The 19493-nt window shown below is 42.0% G+C and overlaps 1 protein-coding gene across 10 annotated transcripts in view; it reads left to right on the top strand.

Annotated features, from left to right (window-relative positions):
- Positions 1–19493, top strand: part of BCAS1 (brain enriched myelin associated protein 1) — a 100548-nt gene that overhangs the window by 64290 nt on the left and 16765 nt on the right. For 5 of the 10 annotated variants that reach the window (XM_075901170.2, XM_075901175.2, XM_075901173.2 and 2 more), the window contains 2 exons: positions 8733–8909; positions 19367–19432. The exons of 1 other annotated variant lie outside the window; for it this stretch is intronic. In XM_075901170.2, coding sequence (XP_075757285.2) covers positions 8733–8909; positions 19367–19432 — 243 coding nt within the window. The remainder of the gene's footprint in view (positions 1–8732; positions 8910–19366; positions 19433–19493) is intronic. 4 more of the 10 variants (XM_025187927.3, XM_075901174.2, XM_075901176.2 and 1 more) reach the window with 2 other exon arrangements.

The raw sequence follows: 19493 nt of genomic DNA on the forward strand, positions 1-19493 counted from the left end.
AGCTACAGCAGCATATCTACAGTAGGCAATACTATAGGAAAAAGAGAGAGGAAGCATGTAAAGTTATATCAGCATAGCCTCTGACCGATGGAGCTATGTGAACGTAACCCACAGCATAGGCACAGTTATGTTGACACAAGAGACTTCTGTTAATGTAGCTAACATCATTCAGCAAGGTGATAATCCTACACCAACAAAAAAAACCTGTTCTGTGACTCCATTACAGAGAGTTATGCTGGCAGGCTATGCCAGTACAGAACTCCATATCATATACATACCATGTGTGCACATGCATGTTCAGGGGGGCCAATAGCATCTGCGGTCCCTCTGGGCAAGGTGGGAAGGGGAACAGCTCCACACCCCTGGAAAGGGCAGGGCCTCAGGTGGAAGGGGCAGGGCAGCCAGCCTTCAGAGCCATGCAGAGTGGTGCTCTGATGGTGATTTAAAGGGCCTGGGGCTCCAGCTGCCGATGATGCCACAGTAGTAGCAACAGCAGCCGGGGGGCCCAGATCTATATGAATCATCAGGCCTTAGGACCAATGTCCCTTTGGCCCTCCTTCCCCATCAGTGGGCCTCTGTGTGTATGTGTATGAGTGAGTGACGGAGAAAGAGAGAGAGCAGTAATGTAGGCTGAGGTGTTTTAGAAAGTAGGAATAATACAACATGTAACTGTATATCAAATATGTACTCTCACATCTAGTAACAACACTCCAAATGGTTATAGGGATTTCATCTATCAGCGATTGGTTAGGTACAAGGAGTGGAACCCTGATGTGTTGGAAGGCAATAAAAAGACTCTTAGGAAATGTCTAGCCTGTGAGCTTCTTTCGAAAGAAGGTTTTTCGAAAGAGCTCTTTGAAAGAGAGCATCCACACCTCAAAACCCGATTGAAAAAGCAATCTGCTTTTTTGAAAGAGAGCATCCAGACTGCAGGGACACTCTCTCGAAAGAAAGTCTTGATTGCTATTCACAGAGTGGCCACCAGTGTACACGTGCTTTTTTCAATTGCCTCTTCTTTCGAAAAATGTCTGTGTTCTGTGTCCACACACGCCTTTTTTCGAAGGAACTCTTTTGAAAAAGGCGTTCTTCCTCAGAATTCGAGGTTTACCAATGTCGAAAATAACCCATGCGTTCTTTCAATTTAATTTCGAAAGAATGAGATTGCAGTGTGGACGCAGATGAAGTTTTTTTCAAAAAGGGGCAGTTTTTCCGAAAAAAAAAACAATGTAGTCTAGACATACCCATAGGCTGCATCTAGACGGGCATGATTTTGCAGAACTACTTTTAACAGAAAAAGCATTTCTGCAAAAGCGCGTCTAGATTGGCATGGATGCTTTTGCGCAAAAAGTGCTTTTGAGCAAAAGCATCCATGGCCAGTCTAGGTGCGATTTTGCGCAAGAAAGCCCTGATCGCCATTTTAGCCATCAGGGCTTTTTTGTGCAAAACAATTCTTCCCTATCTACACTGGTCCTTTTGAGCAAGTATTCTTGCGCAAGAGGGCTCTTGAGCAAGTATTCTTGTGCAAGAGGGCTTCTTCCCGAGCGGGAGCGTGAAAGTATTTGTGCAAGAAGCACTGATTTTGTACATTACAAAGTCAGTGCTCTTGCGCAAATTCAAGCAGCCAGTGTAGACAGCTGGCAAGTTTTTGAGCAAAAGCAGCTGTTTTTGCGCAAAATCTTGCCAGTCTAGATGCACCCTTAGTGATTTCAGTAGGGTCAGAATTTCACCCGTGATCAGTTAGCACAGAAACATTGAGAATTGCAGTAGTGGGTTGGGCAAATTAGGCACACTAATGTACAACATACAAAGTGCACATAAAGTTCTGATTGAGAATAGTGGATCAACACATATGTAACACAAAGTATAATGTGGTAGTAAGAGGCAATGATATAATCATGTCTATATTTGAAAGAATTATTCACAGATCTGCTCTGAGTTCCAAAGCCAGCACCTACCTAGCATTTAAAAACATTTAGATTTGATGTATGTTTGTAAGTATAAAGAAACCATGATGTGATAACTGTACACAAAGTTTTACCCAAAGAGAGTGGGGCTGACAGCCACCAAGGGCCCATGGGCAAGGTGTGGGGATGCCAGCTCCATGTTCCTGGAAGGGGCAGAGCCTCAGGTGGAAGGAGCAGGACTGAGGATAGGCAGCCCTTAGCGCCATCTGGACCACAGCATTGGGTCCCTCTCCCCAACCCCTCAGGGTACGTCTAAACTACATGGCTCCGTCGACGGAGCCATGTAGATTTGTTGTTTTGGCAAAGTCAAATGAAGCCGCGATTTAAATGATCGTGGCTTCATTTAAATTTACATGGCTGCCGCGCTGAGCCGACAAACAGCCGATCAGCTGTTTGTCCGCTCAGCGCGCTAGCCTGGACGCTCCCCTGCTGACATCAAAGGCCTTTGTCGGCAGCCCCGGTAAACCTCATCCCACGAGGAATAACGGGGCTGCCGACGAAGGGCTTTGATGTCGGCAGGGGAGCGTCCAGACTAGCGCGCTGAGCGGACAAACAGCTGATCAGCTGTTTGTCGGCTCAGCGCGGCAGCCATGTAAATTTAAATGAAGCCACGATCATTTAAATCGCGGCTTCATTTGACTTTGCCTATGTGTCTAATCTACATGCCTCTGACGACAGAGGCATGTAGTCTAGACACAGCCTCACAGTGACAGTTTGCTTGCAATTCAAAAGAGCCAGGGGCAGTGATGGTGGCTGGGAACTCTGGGTCCCTCTGAAACGTCAGGCCCTGGGACAAATGCCTCCTATGCTGCTTCCCCTTACCTCCTACCCCACCATTGGTGGGGCCTACCCAAAGAAACTATTCTGGACCAAGTTAACAGCAATACTATAAAAACTGAAAAGGGGATTCTAGTGTATGTATACATACACATGCAATTGTATACATAATTATAACTGAATTATTAAAAAAATACCATGCCTAATATCAGGCTAACAACTGCATACAATATAATTTCTTCAGGAACACTGTGGAATGCCTAATTAAATTGTATATTAGCAACATTGCCCAGGTAAAATGAGAGATTTCATATGTAGCACTGTCATCATGGCAAATTAGATATGTATTTTGTATGTCTATTTTTGAAAAATCTGGCTCTGTAGCCGCATTTATAAAATAAGTTTGATATTATTTTTTCATTGGAAGTTTTATTTAATTCTCCTAAAGCTTTTTGACACTTAATTTCCAACTCTTAATTTGTACAGTTCAGTGACCAATCAATAAATTGGGAAGCATGGAATATTCAGCAAATTCATTCCTCTGAATGGCTGATTCTCTCTTAATATTTTCTAAAAGGCAGCACATCTTTCTTCCTTTCTTCCCTCCGGTACTTGGCATTTCCTCCCAGGATGCATTTGCTGTCATTTGACTGGAGGAACTAACCCCCCTTCACTGAAAGCCCTTTAGATAAAACTCTTTTGTGCTGCAGCTGTAACAGCAGTAGCTGTAATACAATCCCAAATGCTAATCTTTGAAAAATGAACTCCTGGAAGCTAAGTCACTGCCTTACCAAGCCACTTTTCCAGTTCATGCAATGAGCCATTTCCTACTAGTGAATTGTTTGTATATATTATAAGGCAGGTCAAATAGAAATACACATTAAAATTACTATAGATTTACTGTTTCATTAACGTTTTAATCCTGTTCACAGAGTAATTTTAAAACATATTTTAGGTGCATGCAGTAATTGCTATAAGAGGAACATTGTGATTAAAACTAACTGTAATACTGGAAAAAGTTATGATTCTGAATATCTAAGATTGATTCTCATCAAAATACTATTCATGCCTATGAAACAGAAAAAAAAACAGGAAAAGAATAGATCAGACAAACCCATGTTTAGTAATATATCACTATCTCTTTCAATGCATCTTAGGAAATGTCATGCTACTTTGTCTGAACTAGTAAATGGTCTGATCATGCCATTCTTACACTGAAGGGTACTGTTAGTGGTTTCATTGCAATCAGTGGGGTTACTTGGGTGCTAGACAATGTGAATCAAGACGTCAGAACTGGGCCCATAGATACAGGTTGAACTCGTCTAGTCCGGCACCCTCAGGACATGACCAGTTCTGAACCAGAGAATTTGCTGAATCATGGGAGGTCAATATTGTCTAGAGGCATTACCAACATTTCCACTGCTTGCTGAGCTCTTAGAAGTCATTAAGGGGTATATTAGAGCTAAACAACAGCACAGATCACTGAGAGCCAGGACTGGTGTCTGTAAACAAACTTTATGGGACCCCGGGAAACTTGGCCACACTCATGATAAGCGGACATCCGGATAAGGAAAATCATGCCAGACCCTGGGTATTGCCGGAGCAGAGAGTGCTGGACTAGAGAGCTTCAACCTAGCTATGTGCTGGACCAGGGGAGTAAGGAGGTCAATACCACATTACCAATGGCAGCATGGGGTAGAGAGAGTCAACTTGCACCAGGCTGCTACTCCCACTTCCATACAGGCTGAGGAGAGGGGAGGAATCAGGGTAGGTCAGGGACAGGATTAGAATAGTTTTGGTTCTGCCCCTTGAGTGTGCTCTGTGGACCAGTGGAGCTGGGGTGGTGGGAGAACTTATCGGCAGATATAGGGCTGATTCAAATTACCTTCTCTAGAGAACCAGTAACCAGATTGTGAATATGCCTGGCCCTGGGTCAATGGGACTATGCCATTGGGGGCTGGTAGCAAAGCTGCAGGTGCGCTCTTAGTGGATCCAAATGACCAAAACAAAATACAAAAGGGTGACGTTGGAAGTGGGGATGAACAAGAAATCCTGTGGGCCCTTTACACTCACATGCGTGGTGCAGAGACCCTGTAGCCACTTGTCTTTCATCAGCTGAAGTAGTAGTCATATAGTCATGGAGAACGGGGACTGCGCTGTGGAGTTTTTGAGACTGGGGGTCAGGGAGACAGATATCTTCCCTTCTAACTCTACACACAAGCACACATACATCCCAACACACACCACCAGTCTCCATGCATTTCACCCACAAAAGGCTGAATTTCATCCAGACAATCAGGATTATCACTGCCAATTCATGCACTTTGCCAACCCCATTTTCAAAAATTCAAATGAAAGCAGGTGTTACAGCCTATATAGCAAGAGAGTCATGGTTCTTCAAATCAAACTGTCGCAGCTCGTGCTTTTTAGGTTCCCCAATTCAATCTGCCGTGTATCAGCCAAGAAGAGGTCATCATACAGGCATGCACATTAAAAGTAACTCTATGCAGTGTACATATATGTTGCCTGTCTATAAACTGATGTGACACCTTTACAGCATGTGGTTTGTACATTATTTTTAATTATATTCACGTTGTTGGCAATGTAGAACAGCAGGTCATGTTTAAGTGTCAATGTCTAGTGAAACTACTGTCATTTTAGTTCGGTGTTTAAGGTGCTGAACGTAATGTAAGATGCTTTTATAACATTAAGTATCGTTTGCAACTGGCTGTAAAATGTTACAAAGGCTTGCACTGGAGTTCAGGTCAAATTATTTGAGTTATTTCCATGCTAATAGCTTAGGGTATGTCTACACTACAATGTTAGTTCGAACTAACGGACGTTAGTTCGAACTAACATTCATAGGCGCTACACTAGCACTCCGCTAGTTCGAATTTAAATCGAACTAGCGGAGCGCTTAGTTCGAACTAGGAAAACCTCATTTTACGAGGAATAAGCCTAGTTCGAACTTACTAGTTGGAATTAAGGGGTGTGTAGCCCCTTAATTCGAACTAGTGGGAGGCTAGCCCTCCCCAGCTTTCCCTGGTGGCCACTCTGGCCAACACCAGGGCAACTCTATGCCCCCCTCCCGGCCCCGGACCCCTTAAAGGGGCACAGGCTGGCTACGGTGCCTGTGCCAGGTGCAAGCCTGCCAGCACCAAGCCAGCAGACCCTGCACCTGGCACGGCACAGAGCCACCCACCCGATGTCCCCCAGCCCACCTCCTCTTCTCGGGACCAGGCTGGCGGCTCCCGGGAGCTTGCCCGGGACCGCAAGAGGTGGGCACCTTCCTGGTCTAGTGCGGACATCATGGACCTCGTCCCCGATCTCCGCACTAGGCACAGGAAAGTGGCCATCTAGGGCAGGAGAGCTGCCAGCCTGGCCACCCAGGAGCAGGAGTGCATGAAAATCAAGGGGGTCCACTGAGACCCCCGACCCTGAGCCCTGAGCTTACAATGGCCGTCCTGGGTCAGACCAAAGGTCCATCTAGCCCAGTAGCCTGTCTGCTGACAGCGGCCAACCCTAGGGACTCTGGAGGGGATGGACCGGAGACAGTGACCAAGCCATTTGTCTCGTGCCATCCCTCTCCAGCCTTCCACAAACTTTGGGCAGGGACACCACTCCTACCCCCTGGCTAAGACTACTCCATGGACCCAACCTCCATGACTTAATCTCACTTCCCTTTAAACTCTGTTCTAGTTGTAGCCTTCACAGCCTCCTGCAGCAAGGAGTTCCACAGGTTGACTATTTGCTTTGTGAAGAACAACAACTTTCTCTTACTAGTTTGAAGCCTGCTACCCATTCCTTTCCTTTGGTGTCCTCTAGTCCTTCTTTATGGGAACTCATGAAGAACTTTTCTGAATGCACCCTCTCCACCCCACTCCTGCTTTTAGAGACCTCTATCCTGTCCCCCCTCCGTCTCCTCTTGTCTAAGCTGAACAGTCCCAGTCTCTGTAGCCTCTCTGCATCTGGGACCTGTTCCCAACCCCTGATCATGTTAGTTGCCCTCCCCTCTCCCAGCCTTTCTCTTCCCCTCTCCCACCTCCTTTTCCCAGTCTCCCCCAGTTTTGTTCAATAAAAACAGAGTCAATGTTGGAAGAAACGTTATCTTTATTTTGTACATCAGGAAGGGGGGCTAGGGAGGGATAAGTGGAAGGAGGTGTGGGAGGAATGGGGCACGAGCCCCCGATGGGGAGGACTGGGCTGGCTCTGCGGGCTTCTGGGGGTGGAAGCTCTCTTGCAGCCCCCCAATTGCCCCCTCTCCCCAGATGGCAGCCTGTGGCAAGTGCAGCCGGGCTGATGGCCGAGTGCTGTGATGTGCCCAGTGTGGGCACTCCGGGCACTCCAAGCCAGGACTGGTTTTCAAGCGGGGCACCCCTGAGAACTGTCTGTCCGGGGTGGGGGTCGGGTCCCTTTAAGCGCAGCCCTCGGCTAGCCTGAGACAGCATCTCCACACTCTAAGTTCTCCTCTGATGCCCTGCCGGCACTGCTTTCGGCCATCCTTAAGCCCTGTTCAGGGTCCACTCAATGTGGACATCCTAGTTCGAATTAGCAAAACGCTAATTAGAACTAGTTTTTAGTTCTAGACGCGTTAGTTCGAATTAGCTTAGTTCGAATTAACTAATTCGAACTAAGTTAGTTCGAATTAGCGCTGTAGTGTAGACGTACCCTCAGTCTCTAAGACAGAGAAGAAGATGCTTCTCTATATGGTGACTGTGAGTGCCAAATTAATTAACTTTTCTTTATTGCACAGGAGGGGCCTTTTTTATTGTCTATCTGGGCAGGGATGCTGGAACAATTTTTTATAGTGAGGATGCTGAGACTCATTGAACCAATCTGTAAAGTCTGTATAATGGAAACTAGTTCAAGGCAGGGGGTGTGAGACAGTTCCAGCACCTATGTCCGTAAGCAGTTGTAAGAGAGGTCAGCCCGGGGAATGCACATTTAGCCCCAGGAAGGATCTGAAGCATCCGTACATCAATGAAGCACCTATGTTCCCCCTGGTTATACTCTGAATTAAGCAGTTTTCACTGTTCACTTGAACATACTAAGCTCTCAGAAGTAACTCTGAGTAGGCTGTGGGATGAAGCATTAAAGTGAAGAATAATAATAGACACAATTTTTCATTAATCTTTAAGGGTTCATTGTGACCCCAATTCTACTAAATGCAAAGTGCCTCTTGCCAATTGAGTACACTCTGGAGGTGTTCTAGACCTTATAGGATCAGCACTATGGTAAAACAATGGTTCTGATTCTCCATTGCCTTATGTCACTTGTGATTATTAACACTTGTGCAAAGTGTCGGGGGGGGGGGGGGGAGTGTACTACAGATATGACTGAGTGTAGAATTCTGAGTCTGATATCTTTCATCCACCACACATTTCCTTTGCACTCCTGTGCATCACTAATTAATGTGAAAGCTAGTGAAGAATTAGACCCACTGGTTTTTTTTCATAAGTTATTTAACCTCATTCCAATTTCTGTTTACAAGCCCCTGGGCCTGATCCTCCTCTCACTCGTGTCCATTTTGTACAGGTGTAACTGACTTCAGTAAAATTGCTCCCGCTTTATGCCACTGTAACTATCCACATTCTTTTTGTTGATTATATTTTGTTTTAAATTTATAGTAAAGGTGAATGATTGTACTTAGGAACTAAGGCCGCAATTCAAGAAAGCACTTTTTTTTTCCAGAAAACTTCTCAAACAAATGTCTGACAAAGCTTGTGCTTAAATCCCACTGATGTAAGTATTTTATTGAACAGGAATGGATTTAAGCACATGCTTCAGTGCCTTCCTGACTGGGGGCCCTAAAGCATATAATGCAATCATGGACCATGATGTTCATTTTTTTCTGTATGGGATTACTGCATTTTCTAATTCAGGAGGACATCATGGTTAAATCATAGCAGCATTTAAAAACCTTACTGCTGTAGAGAATATGACAGATGAATGATTTTCTGCCTTCTTAATATTTGTCAAAAATAACCCTAGACTGCACCAGAAGATACAGAGGTTGTAAACAATGAGAAAGTGGAAGCATCTTTAGAAGCAGTGGCTCCTGATAAAGATGAGACTAAAAGCCCAGAAGTTGCAGAAGCTGCAGAAGTGAAACCTAGAAGAGAAGAAAATAAAAACCCCAAAACAAACCTGAGGAAGTTTTTTAAACTGGTAAGCAGGGTCTTTGAACAAAAGGATCTGAGGGTGACTTGCTCACAACTTGTGGATAGCAACTTTTTAATCAATAGTCGTAATGAGATCACAATTCTATTTAGATATAGCAATGAAAACTATATATCTAAATAATGGGGGCAATCTACATAATTGACCAGAGGCGTGTAAATGCTCTTGTAATGCTATGAAAACGTGTGTGCCTATTTTGCATATGAAATTACTATTACTGCACATAAAATATCATTATTTATATTTCTGTGGCATCCAAAATGTGCTAGGCGCTGTAAAAGTGTCACCCATAGCTTATTTTGTGTTGAATTGCTCCCTCTCGTGGCTGCTCCACACATTTTTATGGGTCTGCTACAGTTCCTTACTGAGGGAGAGCCTGATCCAAGGCCCACTGAAGTCAATGTGTTTGGTTTTTTTAAATTAATCTCAGTAGGCTTTGAACCATGGAGCTAATTTTTTAGGTCAAGACATAGAGGGTTATGCCTAACATGCTGAAGGTCTCAGGATTACATCCCATTGTCAGCCCACGTGGGATATCTAGACACAACCCTTTACTCCAAGGAACTTACAATCTAAAAAGACAAAATCAAAATGTACTCCTCATCTGTTGACAAAGTGGGCTGGAAATGGGAACAAACAACATATAAGGAAGTGATCAAAGTAATAATGTCATGTACCTTATTGTTTCTCTGAACATGAACCACTCTCGGTGAATGCACATGCAAATGACAGTGTAGTAATCTAAATGGCAATTGTACACTCATTTACTGCAGTTGAAGTCAGTTCCTCAAATGATTCTAAGGAAGCAGAAATGAAAAACAGTTCTAATATAGACCTAACCAGCTTCTCTGATTAAAACAATATCAGGTCAACTTTTAATAGCATTTTATTCATTTTGGCATGGTTGTTCAGGTGCTTTTTTATTGTTTAGATAATTACCTAATATGGAGTCATAATTTCACAGAACTAAGCTTTTATCTAATACCATATAACGGCCCAAACAGTCAGACTGGATGTTTGCAAATATGTGCATGCACAATTATGCAGAAATTAGGTAGATGTACAGTTTTTGGAATCCAAGTCATTATCTAGAGCAGCCTACATTTTTCTAGCAAGTTAGGTGTTTGTTTGGCTGTACCACTGCACATCTAATTTGAAAATACCATTGCCACAGGTGAATTCACAAATGTTTTTTGACACATATGTGGATTCTTCAGTCTGCTCTAGTTGCTGAAAGCTGAACTAGAAAGCCGATTCAATCAATTCCCTTAGGATTTGTAAAGGATATCCAGAGGGTACAGTGCTGACAGAACAATTCTTCCCAATCTCCTGGTCCCAGACCTGTGTGCAGTGGACATTCCTGGAAAAAAGACACTGGTGTGTGCATCTCTATATCGCTGGAACCTCTAGCATCCAGAATGGCTGCTTGGGGCAGCCAGGTAAAAGTTAAAGCAGATCTGAAGATTGTGGAGAATTGTTTGTAGTAGCGCCTATGGGTACCAATACAGGATCAGAGCCCCCATCATGCTAGGAGCTGGGCCAACACGCAATAAAAATAAAAACAGCCCTAGCTCCAAAAACGCACCCTTTTGATTGTGACATGAGACCAACAAATTGAGAGGAGGGGAGATGAGGGACAGTGAAGAGAACAAGTTTTCATATTGTTGTCCCTTTTGGCCAGAGTTGTTTCCATTAGAAGGAGAAATTGATGATGGGGTCAGGTATTTCTTGAGCACAATCTTGTTTAGGTGCAAAGAATGCACATAAAGTCCTGTTTCTCTGAACACAGTAGGCTTGCACTTCAAAGCATTTTTTCAGTGAGCACTCTCAGGTTCTTTCTAAGGCCAACCTAAAAATGCTTTTCTGCTAACTTTCTGCTTCTTTTCTGCCACAGTCATATTCAGTGAGCCCTGCAATCCAAAAACGGCTTGCCTAACCATAATCTGACAGGTGGCGGGCTTGTCATAGGCCAGCTCCTCAAGCCGTATTCACAGGGAAAGCCTGGAATTACATTACATACACAAATTCAATTCACATGCTAATGGACTCAACTTAAATTTAAATTGGTGGGAACTGAAGGTGCAACAACTTTCTGAGTGGTATCCTTCCTGTTTTAGCAATCTATCTATTGACTTAGATCTTTATCTGCTTAGGTTTAGCACCCATTCTCCAGACACTTAAAGAAAAAACAGGAAAGGGTGTGGGAGACAGAGCATCATTCTCTTCCCCCCTCCCCTTTCCCTTCTCCTATTTATTTTGAGTTTTCATATCCCCTACTCATAACTCCGATCATCTGAAGAAGTGGGCTGTGCCCACGAAAGCTCATGATACCATTTACATGTTTTGTTAGTCTATAAAGTGCTATCAGACCATTCGTTGTTTTTAACTCACTGCGGCTTTTTTAAAAAAAATCCCAGCCCCAATTTTTTGTTTGCATCTGGACTTTGGTAATTGCACATAAAAATTGTCACCTAATTGATCATATAAGCTTGTAAATGAAAGCATAGCTAACTTGTTAGAAAAGCAGGCCCTATGAGTCAGCAACCACGTGCATCGGACTTCAATTCTGAGATCATCATGACTTTAAAACACTCCCCCGCCACTACTGAAGAATAAAAGAAAGTAGCACTGTTTAAATATAAAGCTCTATTCCACGGTATCTAAAGTCACCATGACAAAACATACAAGATTGTTAAAAAGTACTAGATGTAACACAGCTCTAATCAGAGCAAGGAGTTAGCCTCAGCTTAGCTTCGCTGTTTTCTGCTTCTTTAAAAGTGGAAGCTGACATTTTATCTTTATTGTTAAGGAATAAACACAAGAAACTTCCTTGTTTCCTTCCTAAAAGACAGATATTCCCTCCATGTTGGAAACAGAACTGTACTCATTATATAACTGAACCTACAGCATTTTGTACAGTTTATTCTTGATTCAGCCCATTTTGGTATATCCAATCATTCCCAAACAGACCCTGATTTCCTTTTGGCTATATTAGTTGCTCTTGAAGTATGTGCCAAATAGTTTTACTGAATGATTTTCAGTTTACTGGATAATATCCATCTGGCTGCCTAGAATACATGCTATTGAGTAGGCATATTATTTGCTGTGTGATTGGTCTAAGTTGCATGGTGTTATTTCTGCTCTCTAATTAAATTAAAGATTTTAAAAGCAGGAGGGTAACAAATGATGAATAATAAAACATTCCTAACATGTTTCAACTAATAATTACATGCTGAAGTGTTTAGAATTCCCCAGCTGTTGTCTATAGTTGCGTCATTACAGCATCATGTCTCTCCACCTCATCCTGTTCCTTTGCATGATTGGCCACTGCAGGGGGTGACATGGAGAGACAAGCTTCTGTGCTGCAGTTGTGGTTGGTATTATAGAGATGTATGTGGAGAATCTCTGCACAGAACAGCTGGGTACTATGGAGACTTTTGCTAGTAGCTGTAATTACTACTCAAAGGCTATTCAGTTTCATCTGTACATCTCTCTTGGAGGCACACTGCAGGTGTCTGACTGAACAATCAGGCCCACAGTGCTTGGATTGTGCCTCTCAAATGTTTGTCCCTGCCTATATGTCTCCTACATGTGGGCAATGAGTTTAATCATTAGCCCCTGCTACCTAAAGTACCAAAGCTAATGCAATGACTTACGTGATTAGATCTGTTTTACACAATCACTATTACAAAATAAGAGAAAACTCAAATCTGTGCCCAAATATGCTTCCTGATTCAACACCTCAAGAATCGTAACATGTGACACCAGGACAAGGAAGCTACTACAGCTGTAAAAAAATGACAAAAAGAAACACACTCAGCTGTTCAAGGTATGCCACATGACTGGATACAGGCCACCACTCATCTGACATTGCCTTAGAAAATGCTCAAATTCTTGCAACAGTCTATAAATCTCTAAAAGATTGTATCTTCACAAATATTTATTCAAGAAATCTGGTATTTAAATGATTATTATGAGGGGAGTTTGTACCTGGAATGGAATGTTGCAGAGCTTCATGGACAAACCACGACTTCATTGGTGAGGTGGTGGTTTCTCTCTAGCTTAGCTGTTGTTATATACCATTAGGCAGTAGGTGTATCATTACAATTGCTGAAGTAGTAACAATTGCTGAAGTAGTAACTAACTGCCTTAATTTTAAATTGCTTATCTGGGTTTCTGGGTTTCCCCCTTTTCTTGTGGAATGGGATCCAAAGCTATCACTTTCCCAGTGGCTACAAATATAAGAGTTTTTTGTCTCATTTTATATCTTCATGTTAACTTGATGACTCAGGAAAGTAAAGAGATCACTCCTCTCTATTTCCTGAGGTGCATTAATAAGGGGATATTAAATAAAAATGAAAAGTAGCAAAATTAAGAATTATTATTCATTCATTTAATAATAAATATAGAAATGTGAATAATTTACCAGTAGAACGCTCTGCTACATGATATCAGGGCTCAGTGTTCAGCACGATTCAAAACCAGATCATATGTTGACATGGATAATGGGAATACCCACAATTAGACAAAATAACAATAAAGAGATATCAATTTTGAAGTTTAAGAGAAGGATGGTTTTCAATTTAAGGCTCTGGGCTAGGATTCAGAATGAATATATATATATAAAAGGAGATATACCATCTCATAGAGCTGGAAGGGACCTTGAAAGGTCATTGAGTCCAGTCCCCTACCCTCACAGCAGGACTATACCATCCCTGACAGATTTCCTCTAGATCCCTCCCAAGGATTGAGCTCACAAGCTTGGGTTTAGCAGGCCAATGCTCAAACCACTGAGCTACCCCTACCCCTTCTCTAGGTTCATTTCAGACTCTGCCACAGATTTCCTGTGTGACTCTAGACAAATCATTTAACCTCTCTATGCTTTGGTTTCCTATTTATGAAATAGGGAAATATCTCTAACAAGATATGTGCTGCTCTCCTTAGTGGAACACACAAGAGATAAGTTAGAGCTTTAGGCTATTTGATGAAGATTTATATAGATACCTTTGATTATCAGTGAAGGAAGGAGGTCCCTATTTTTTCATGACTCGTTGATTAGAAGTCACCATTTCCACAGAGGAAATTAAACAAGTTATTATTGCCTGTGTGCCTATTGAGAAATGCTCTGGACCACATTTTCTGTCATCCATGGCTCACAGGCTATTAGACACTGGAAATATTCTTACATTCCCTCAGTGTAAGACCTCACCATATAGGGAAGGTCTATACATACCAGGAGATTGACACTGTGGCCATCGATCCCCAGAAGGGTCGATATAGCAAGTCTAGTAAAGACCTGCTAAATCAACTACCAATCACCAGTACGAGAAACATAAAGGCAGTTGATGGGCGAGTTTCTCCCATCGACCCCCTGCAGTGGAGACCCCGCAGCAATTAAATCTAAGGGACATCCTCTCTAGCTACATTAGGTAGAATTGCGTACCTTATGTTGACATTGCCCTTTAGTGTATACTGCCATAGTGAAGGCAGAAGTCGATCAAGGTTTACCAAGGCTTGAGCAGAACAAAACATTTTGGACTACATGGGTAGGCTGTTCATTGTCCTCCTAGATTAAACTCTTCCTGTCAGGATCCTGTTCTGAACTATGTCTTGTCTTTCTTTGTTCCTGAGTTCCTGATTATTCTTTAATACTGGAGAATATAGGTAGAACAGCCAACACCTCTGTGCCACTTGCTGTTCTGCTTTGACTGAGACAGGCTCCCCTTCAAGCATGATTCCAATTCCAAGGGATCCAGTCTCCCTTAACTCATCTTGATTGAGGGGAGTCCTCAAAACAGTCAGAGGCCAGAGTGAGGGGAAAGAGGTGCTATTCTACTCAAGCAGTGCTAAGACCATCATCCTCACTCACAAGGAATGGATTCCTTGGGACTGGAGCACTATAACCGAAGGGGAAACTGTCTCAATCAATAGTAATTGGGCTTTTCTGCAAAAATGATGAGTGTCAATATGGCTAACATTCTTGACATTTAGAATTTCATCATTAGACTTCAGAGTTAACTGTGCGTATTCTGCAAGAGGCAGCTCACATCTCACAAAGCTTTTTTTACAAGCCATTTACAAACTCAGTCAGGCAGCACTCTATTCATTCTGTTGGGAAGGAATTACTTGCAATTCTAAAGGCTAGAAATACATGTAGAGAGGGTTAATAAAAGACTGTCACATGATTCATAACTTCATATGTAAAAAAAAAAAGCTGAAAATAGCTAGCAAATTGAAAACTGGACAGTAAGAGACTGCAGTGATGATTGAACTTGGTAATATTCTGAACAAAAAGAGCTCCTAGCTTGTTGCTGATTCCATTGCTTCGTAGTGACTTGCAGACATTCTAAGTTTCACCGTGATGTTTGGGGAGATTGTGCATGCAGATTGTGTTATATTGTGCATGCTGACTGTTTTATATTGTGCTAAGAGAATTGTGTGAACTTGTGAGAATTGTGGATGAGCATCATGTGTTGCCATGAAGGGCTGCATGTGTTTAGGGATATTGTGTTGCTGTGTGGCTGGTTGTGTAGATGTGAATCCAAGAGGCAAGACCATCCTTATAATTCTTGGTGCGCAACACAGCCAGAGCACTTGCACCCCATGGCAACTCTGCAGGGGGGTTGCGCTCAGGGTCATGGGGGCAGGACAGAGTTGGGGGGGAGCAGGCCCAGGGTTGCAGAAGTCAGGAGACTGGCAGGGGAAAAGGCAGGAGGCACCAGGCAGGGAGGAGTAGTATGAGCTGTAGGCTAGAAGTGGACCAGCCAGATGGAGACAGACAGTGACTTGCAGGATGGCACAGCCCATGGGTGGAGGAGATGAGGCTGGCCACTGGAGCCGGTACTACCCACCGCTTACTGTCCTGTCCTTGTGGTGGTCATAGGCCCAGGTGTTCCTGTCCTGTCCTGATAGTGGCCATAGGCATACACAACATAATGGTACTTTGTGAAGTACAGATGTCTGAGACTTGAACACTGGACAGTAACAGACTGCGAAACCCAGTTATGATTCAACCCAGGGATCTCCTGAACAAAAAGATCTCTCAGTCATGCTACTTCCATCACGCCACACTTACTCATAGATTTTAAGCATCAGAGTGACTCACCAAGAGACAATCCTAGAATCTTGTTATGTAGAATAAATATTACAACACCTACTGGTGCTATCAGAGAAGGGCTGGTAGAATGCTCCACCGAGTACTGACTCAGTCCAATCCTGTATAACAATATTAAACATAAAGGAATGTCAGCAACTGTAATCAAGCATGGATGCAAAATCCAGTCCTGCCACTAATGCTTACTTGATCAAAACAAGTATGTGTCACATGTCATAAAGATTTGTGGGTATTATGAGGAATTTTTTGAACAGTATGAAAGTTTTCTTTGTTCTCTGACCACAATGAGTGAAAGTCATAAATCTGAGGTCAATGGGAAAACTGGAAATGAACTCTTGTTTATATCGGGAAAACTGATTGGCATAATTCTTCTAGAACAACTATTTAGCTGCAGTTATTCTACTATAATTTAGGTATTCTGAAATAATTCCCACCCGTGGACATTGTCCTGAAATAAAAAGTGATTTTATTCTGCTTCAGAAACAGAGCAATTATTCTGGAACAAAGTCACTTTCTGTTTCATAATGGAGTGTTCCTGTAGGAAATTATTCCAGAATAGCTAAGCCAGTCAATTTCCCAGTGTGGACAAGTCCTTAGTAACAGCTTCCTCTTAGTATAGATAAAGGTATTTTACACTGACCAAATTCTCAAAAAAGCATAGCTTGTATTTATCAAGACTATTACCTGTCCCCACCCTGTCATCGTCTGTCTTGTCATGTTGACCCTCCTTTCTTAAATGGAAACAGTTCTTTAGGGTGAAACCATATAGTCTTCAGGTAAAACTTCCATTGAAACAAACAGGATTTCCCCTTGTTTAAAGACTGAAAGATTTAGGCCATAGTTAATTATGCTCCACTGATGATAATTAACTGTTTAAAATATGAGAGATTACTGAAGGTTTGCTATTGTTCTTTCCTATGTATAAAAGGCAGTATTGTGGTAAATGTACTTGTTTATAAAATTCACTTTAAACATACATGAATAAGAGTCACTGAAATAGAAATGCAAACTTGATCTTATTGCTTTATAGTCATCAAACACCATAGACTAGGGTACTAGCCTGTAATGAAACAAAGACCGTGCAGTGTTTCTTCAGCCCCATTTCTTCAATCTTTCCTACAGATTGCAACTATCATGCATATAACTAAGTAATTGTCCAACCAAACCAAAACAAGTTCCTAAGAGAATGAGTGTAGGTATATAACTAAGTAATTGATCAATCAAGCCAAAACATGTTCCGAAGGGAATAATGCTTTCCCCAAATGCGATTGCTTATAGTAACCACTTAAAATTTTAGCTTTTGAACAAACTCCTATTTAGTATTAATTTTCAACATCTAGAGTGAAAAGAAATAATCATACACCAAAACCAAATCTTTGCTAAGAGATTGTACTCAGGATTGAGCTGATAATGTTGTGTTGCAAGTGATAAATCTACAAGCTGCAGAAAACCACAAATCCGCTTGGTCTATCTTTAGAGCAAAAGTCACATCCTTTCATTGTTTTCATTGTACTTAGGCAATGAAAAATGACATTCAAACTCGGGAACTTTGGGGTTTAATACTCCATGGTTAAACAATGTGCAACAGAAGACCATATTATATATTCTGTTGACCTGCCATAAACGGAACCCATTCTTAAACTCTGAAATATTTGTATATTGTTCTAGTCATTTTTAAATTATTAATGTTAACCTAACATGTAACCCAAATTGAAATGAATCCTTTTACCATACCCAGCCATAAAACTGATTATATATCATATTCAAAATATGGGTACATTAGATATTCTTTTAAAAGGTCTTTTAGGCCATGTCTATTACTGCAGCACTATTTCAGGATACTAAAGGTATCCCAGAATAGTTATTCCACATCTTTTGAGTGCGCCCGTTATTTCAAAACATAACGGGCCACTATTCCAATGTCCCTGTAAACCTCACTCCACGAGGAGAAGGGATGTTTCGGAACAGCGATTTATTTTGAAATAAGTGCTGTGTAGACAGTGCCAAATTTCAAAATAAGCTATTTTGAAATAACATCAAAATAAGATACAATTTGCATAGCTCAAATTATGTAGTTTATTTCGACCTACAATGCAGTGTAGATGCATCCTCAGAGACAGAGTTTACTTTGAACAAGCTGCTTGTGCAACAGCCTGAAAATCTACTTTGCTTATTCTGACCAAAAAGATCTGATGCCAGGAAAGGTGGCTACCTAAGAACATAAGAACGGCCATACTGGGTCAGACCAAAGGTCCATCTAGCCCAGTATCCTCTCTACCGACAGAGGCCAGCACCAGGTGCCCCAGAGAGGGTGGACCAAAGACAATGATCAAGCGATTTGTCTCCTGCCATCCCTCTCTAGCCTCTGACAAACAGAGGCCAAGGACACCATTTTATCCCCTGGCTAATAGCCTTTTATGGACCTAACCTCCATGAAATTATCTAGCTTCTCTTTAAACTCTATTACAGTCCTAGCCTTCACAGCCTCCTCTGGCAAGGAGTTCCACAGGTTGACTACACACTGTGTGAAGAAGAACTTTCTTTTATTAGTTTTAAACCTGCTACCCATTAATTTCATTTGGTGTCCTCTAGTTCTTCTATTTAGGGAACTAATAAATAACTTTTATTTATTGGCCCTCTCCACACCACTCATGATTTTATATACCTCGATCATATCCCCCCTCAGTCTCCTCTTTTCTAAACTGAAAAGTCCCAGTCGCTTTAACCTCTTCTCATATGGGACCCGTTCCAAACCCCTAACCTCTGTGCATGTGGTCCTTTGAGAGTTAAGGCATAAAGTAGAACAAATAAGTTGTATGGAAATGTAGAGCAGTGGTGAAAATCTACACATCTCAGTAGTTTTTAATTGTCAACTACAGAGTCAAGCACATATGTAGAAATAACATATAACCACAACCTCAAAAGAGGATTGTCCTATAAGAGTTAGTTGTCTCAGAGCTGTAAGCTAGAAACGTGACCCTAGTTAACTCTGATGGAAGGAATGATAGCATCATCTATCCCACTTATCATACTGCACAATCATCAAGCCTGTGAGAGGCTGTTCATAGTGTGCAGCCCTCAACAGGAAAATTGCCTTCCAAAAGACAATAGTGCTGCATTGAAATACATATGCAAAAATTAGCTTTGGAGATAGAGACATGGGATGGGAAGCATTTCAATACTGTTTGCAGACAGTTTGAGAAGTGATGGTTTTGTTTTGCCAATGTACTCAAATTAATCCGTGGTTTTGTTTGACTTTTGAATTAATATTGAAACTGTGCTTAAAAAGCAAGAGTCTGCTGGGAAGACCTATATTCCTTTGTTATTTTAGTCAGTTAAAAATGATGGCGGGGCCACCAGTTCAGAAGAGATAAATGGGCCAGACCCCAGTCACCAAGTAAGTGTTTGGATTTATTCATCTCTTGGTGATGGGTTTCACTGTATCTTATTTTCCACTT

Source organism: Pelodiscus sinensis, chromosome 17 (assembly GCF_052426305.1).
Source record: "Pelodiscus sinensis isolate ZL-2025 chromosome 17, ASM5242630v1, whole genome shotgun sequence".
NCBI lineage: Eukaryota > Metazoa > Chordata > Testudines > Trionychidae > Pelodiscus > Pelodiscus sinensis.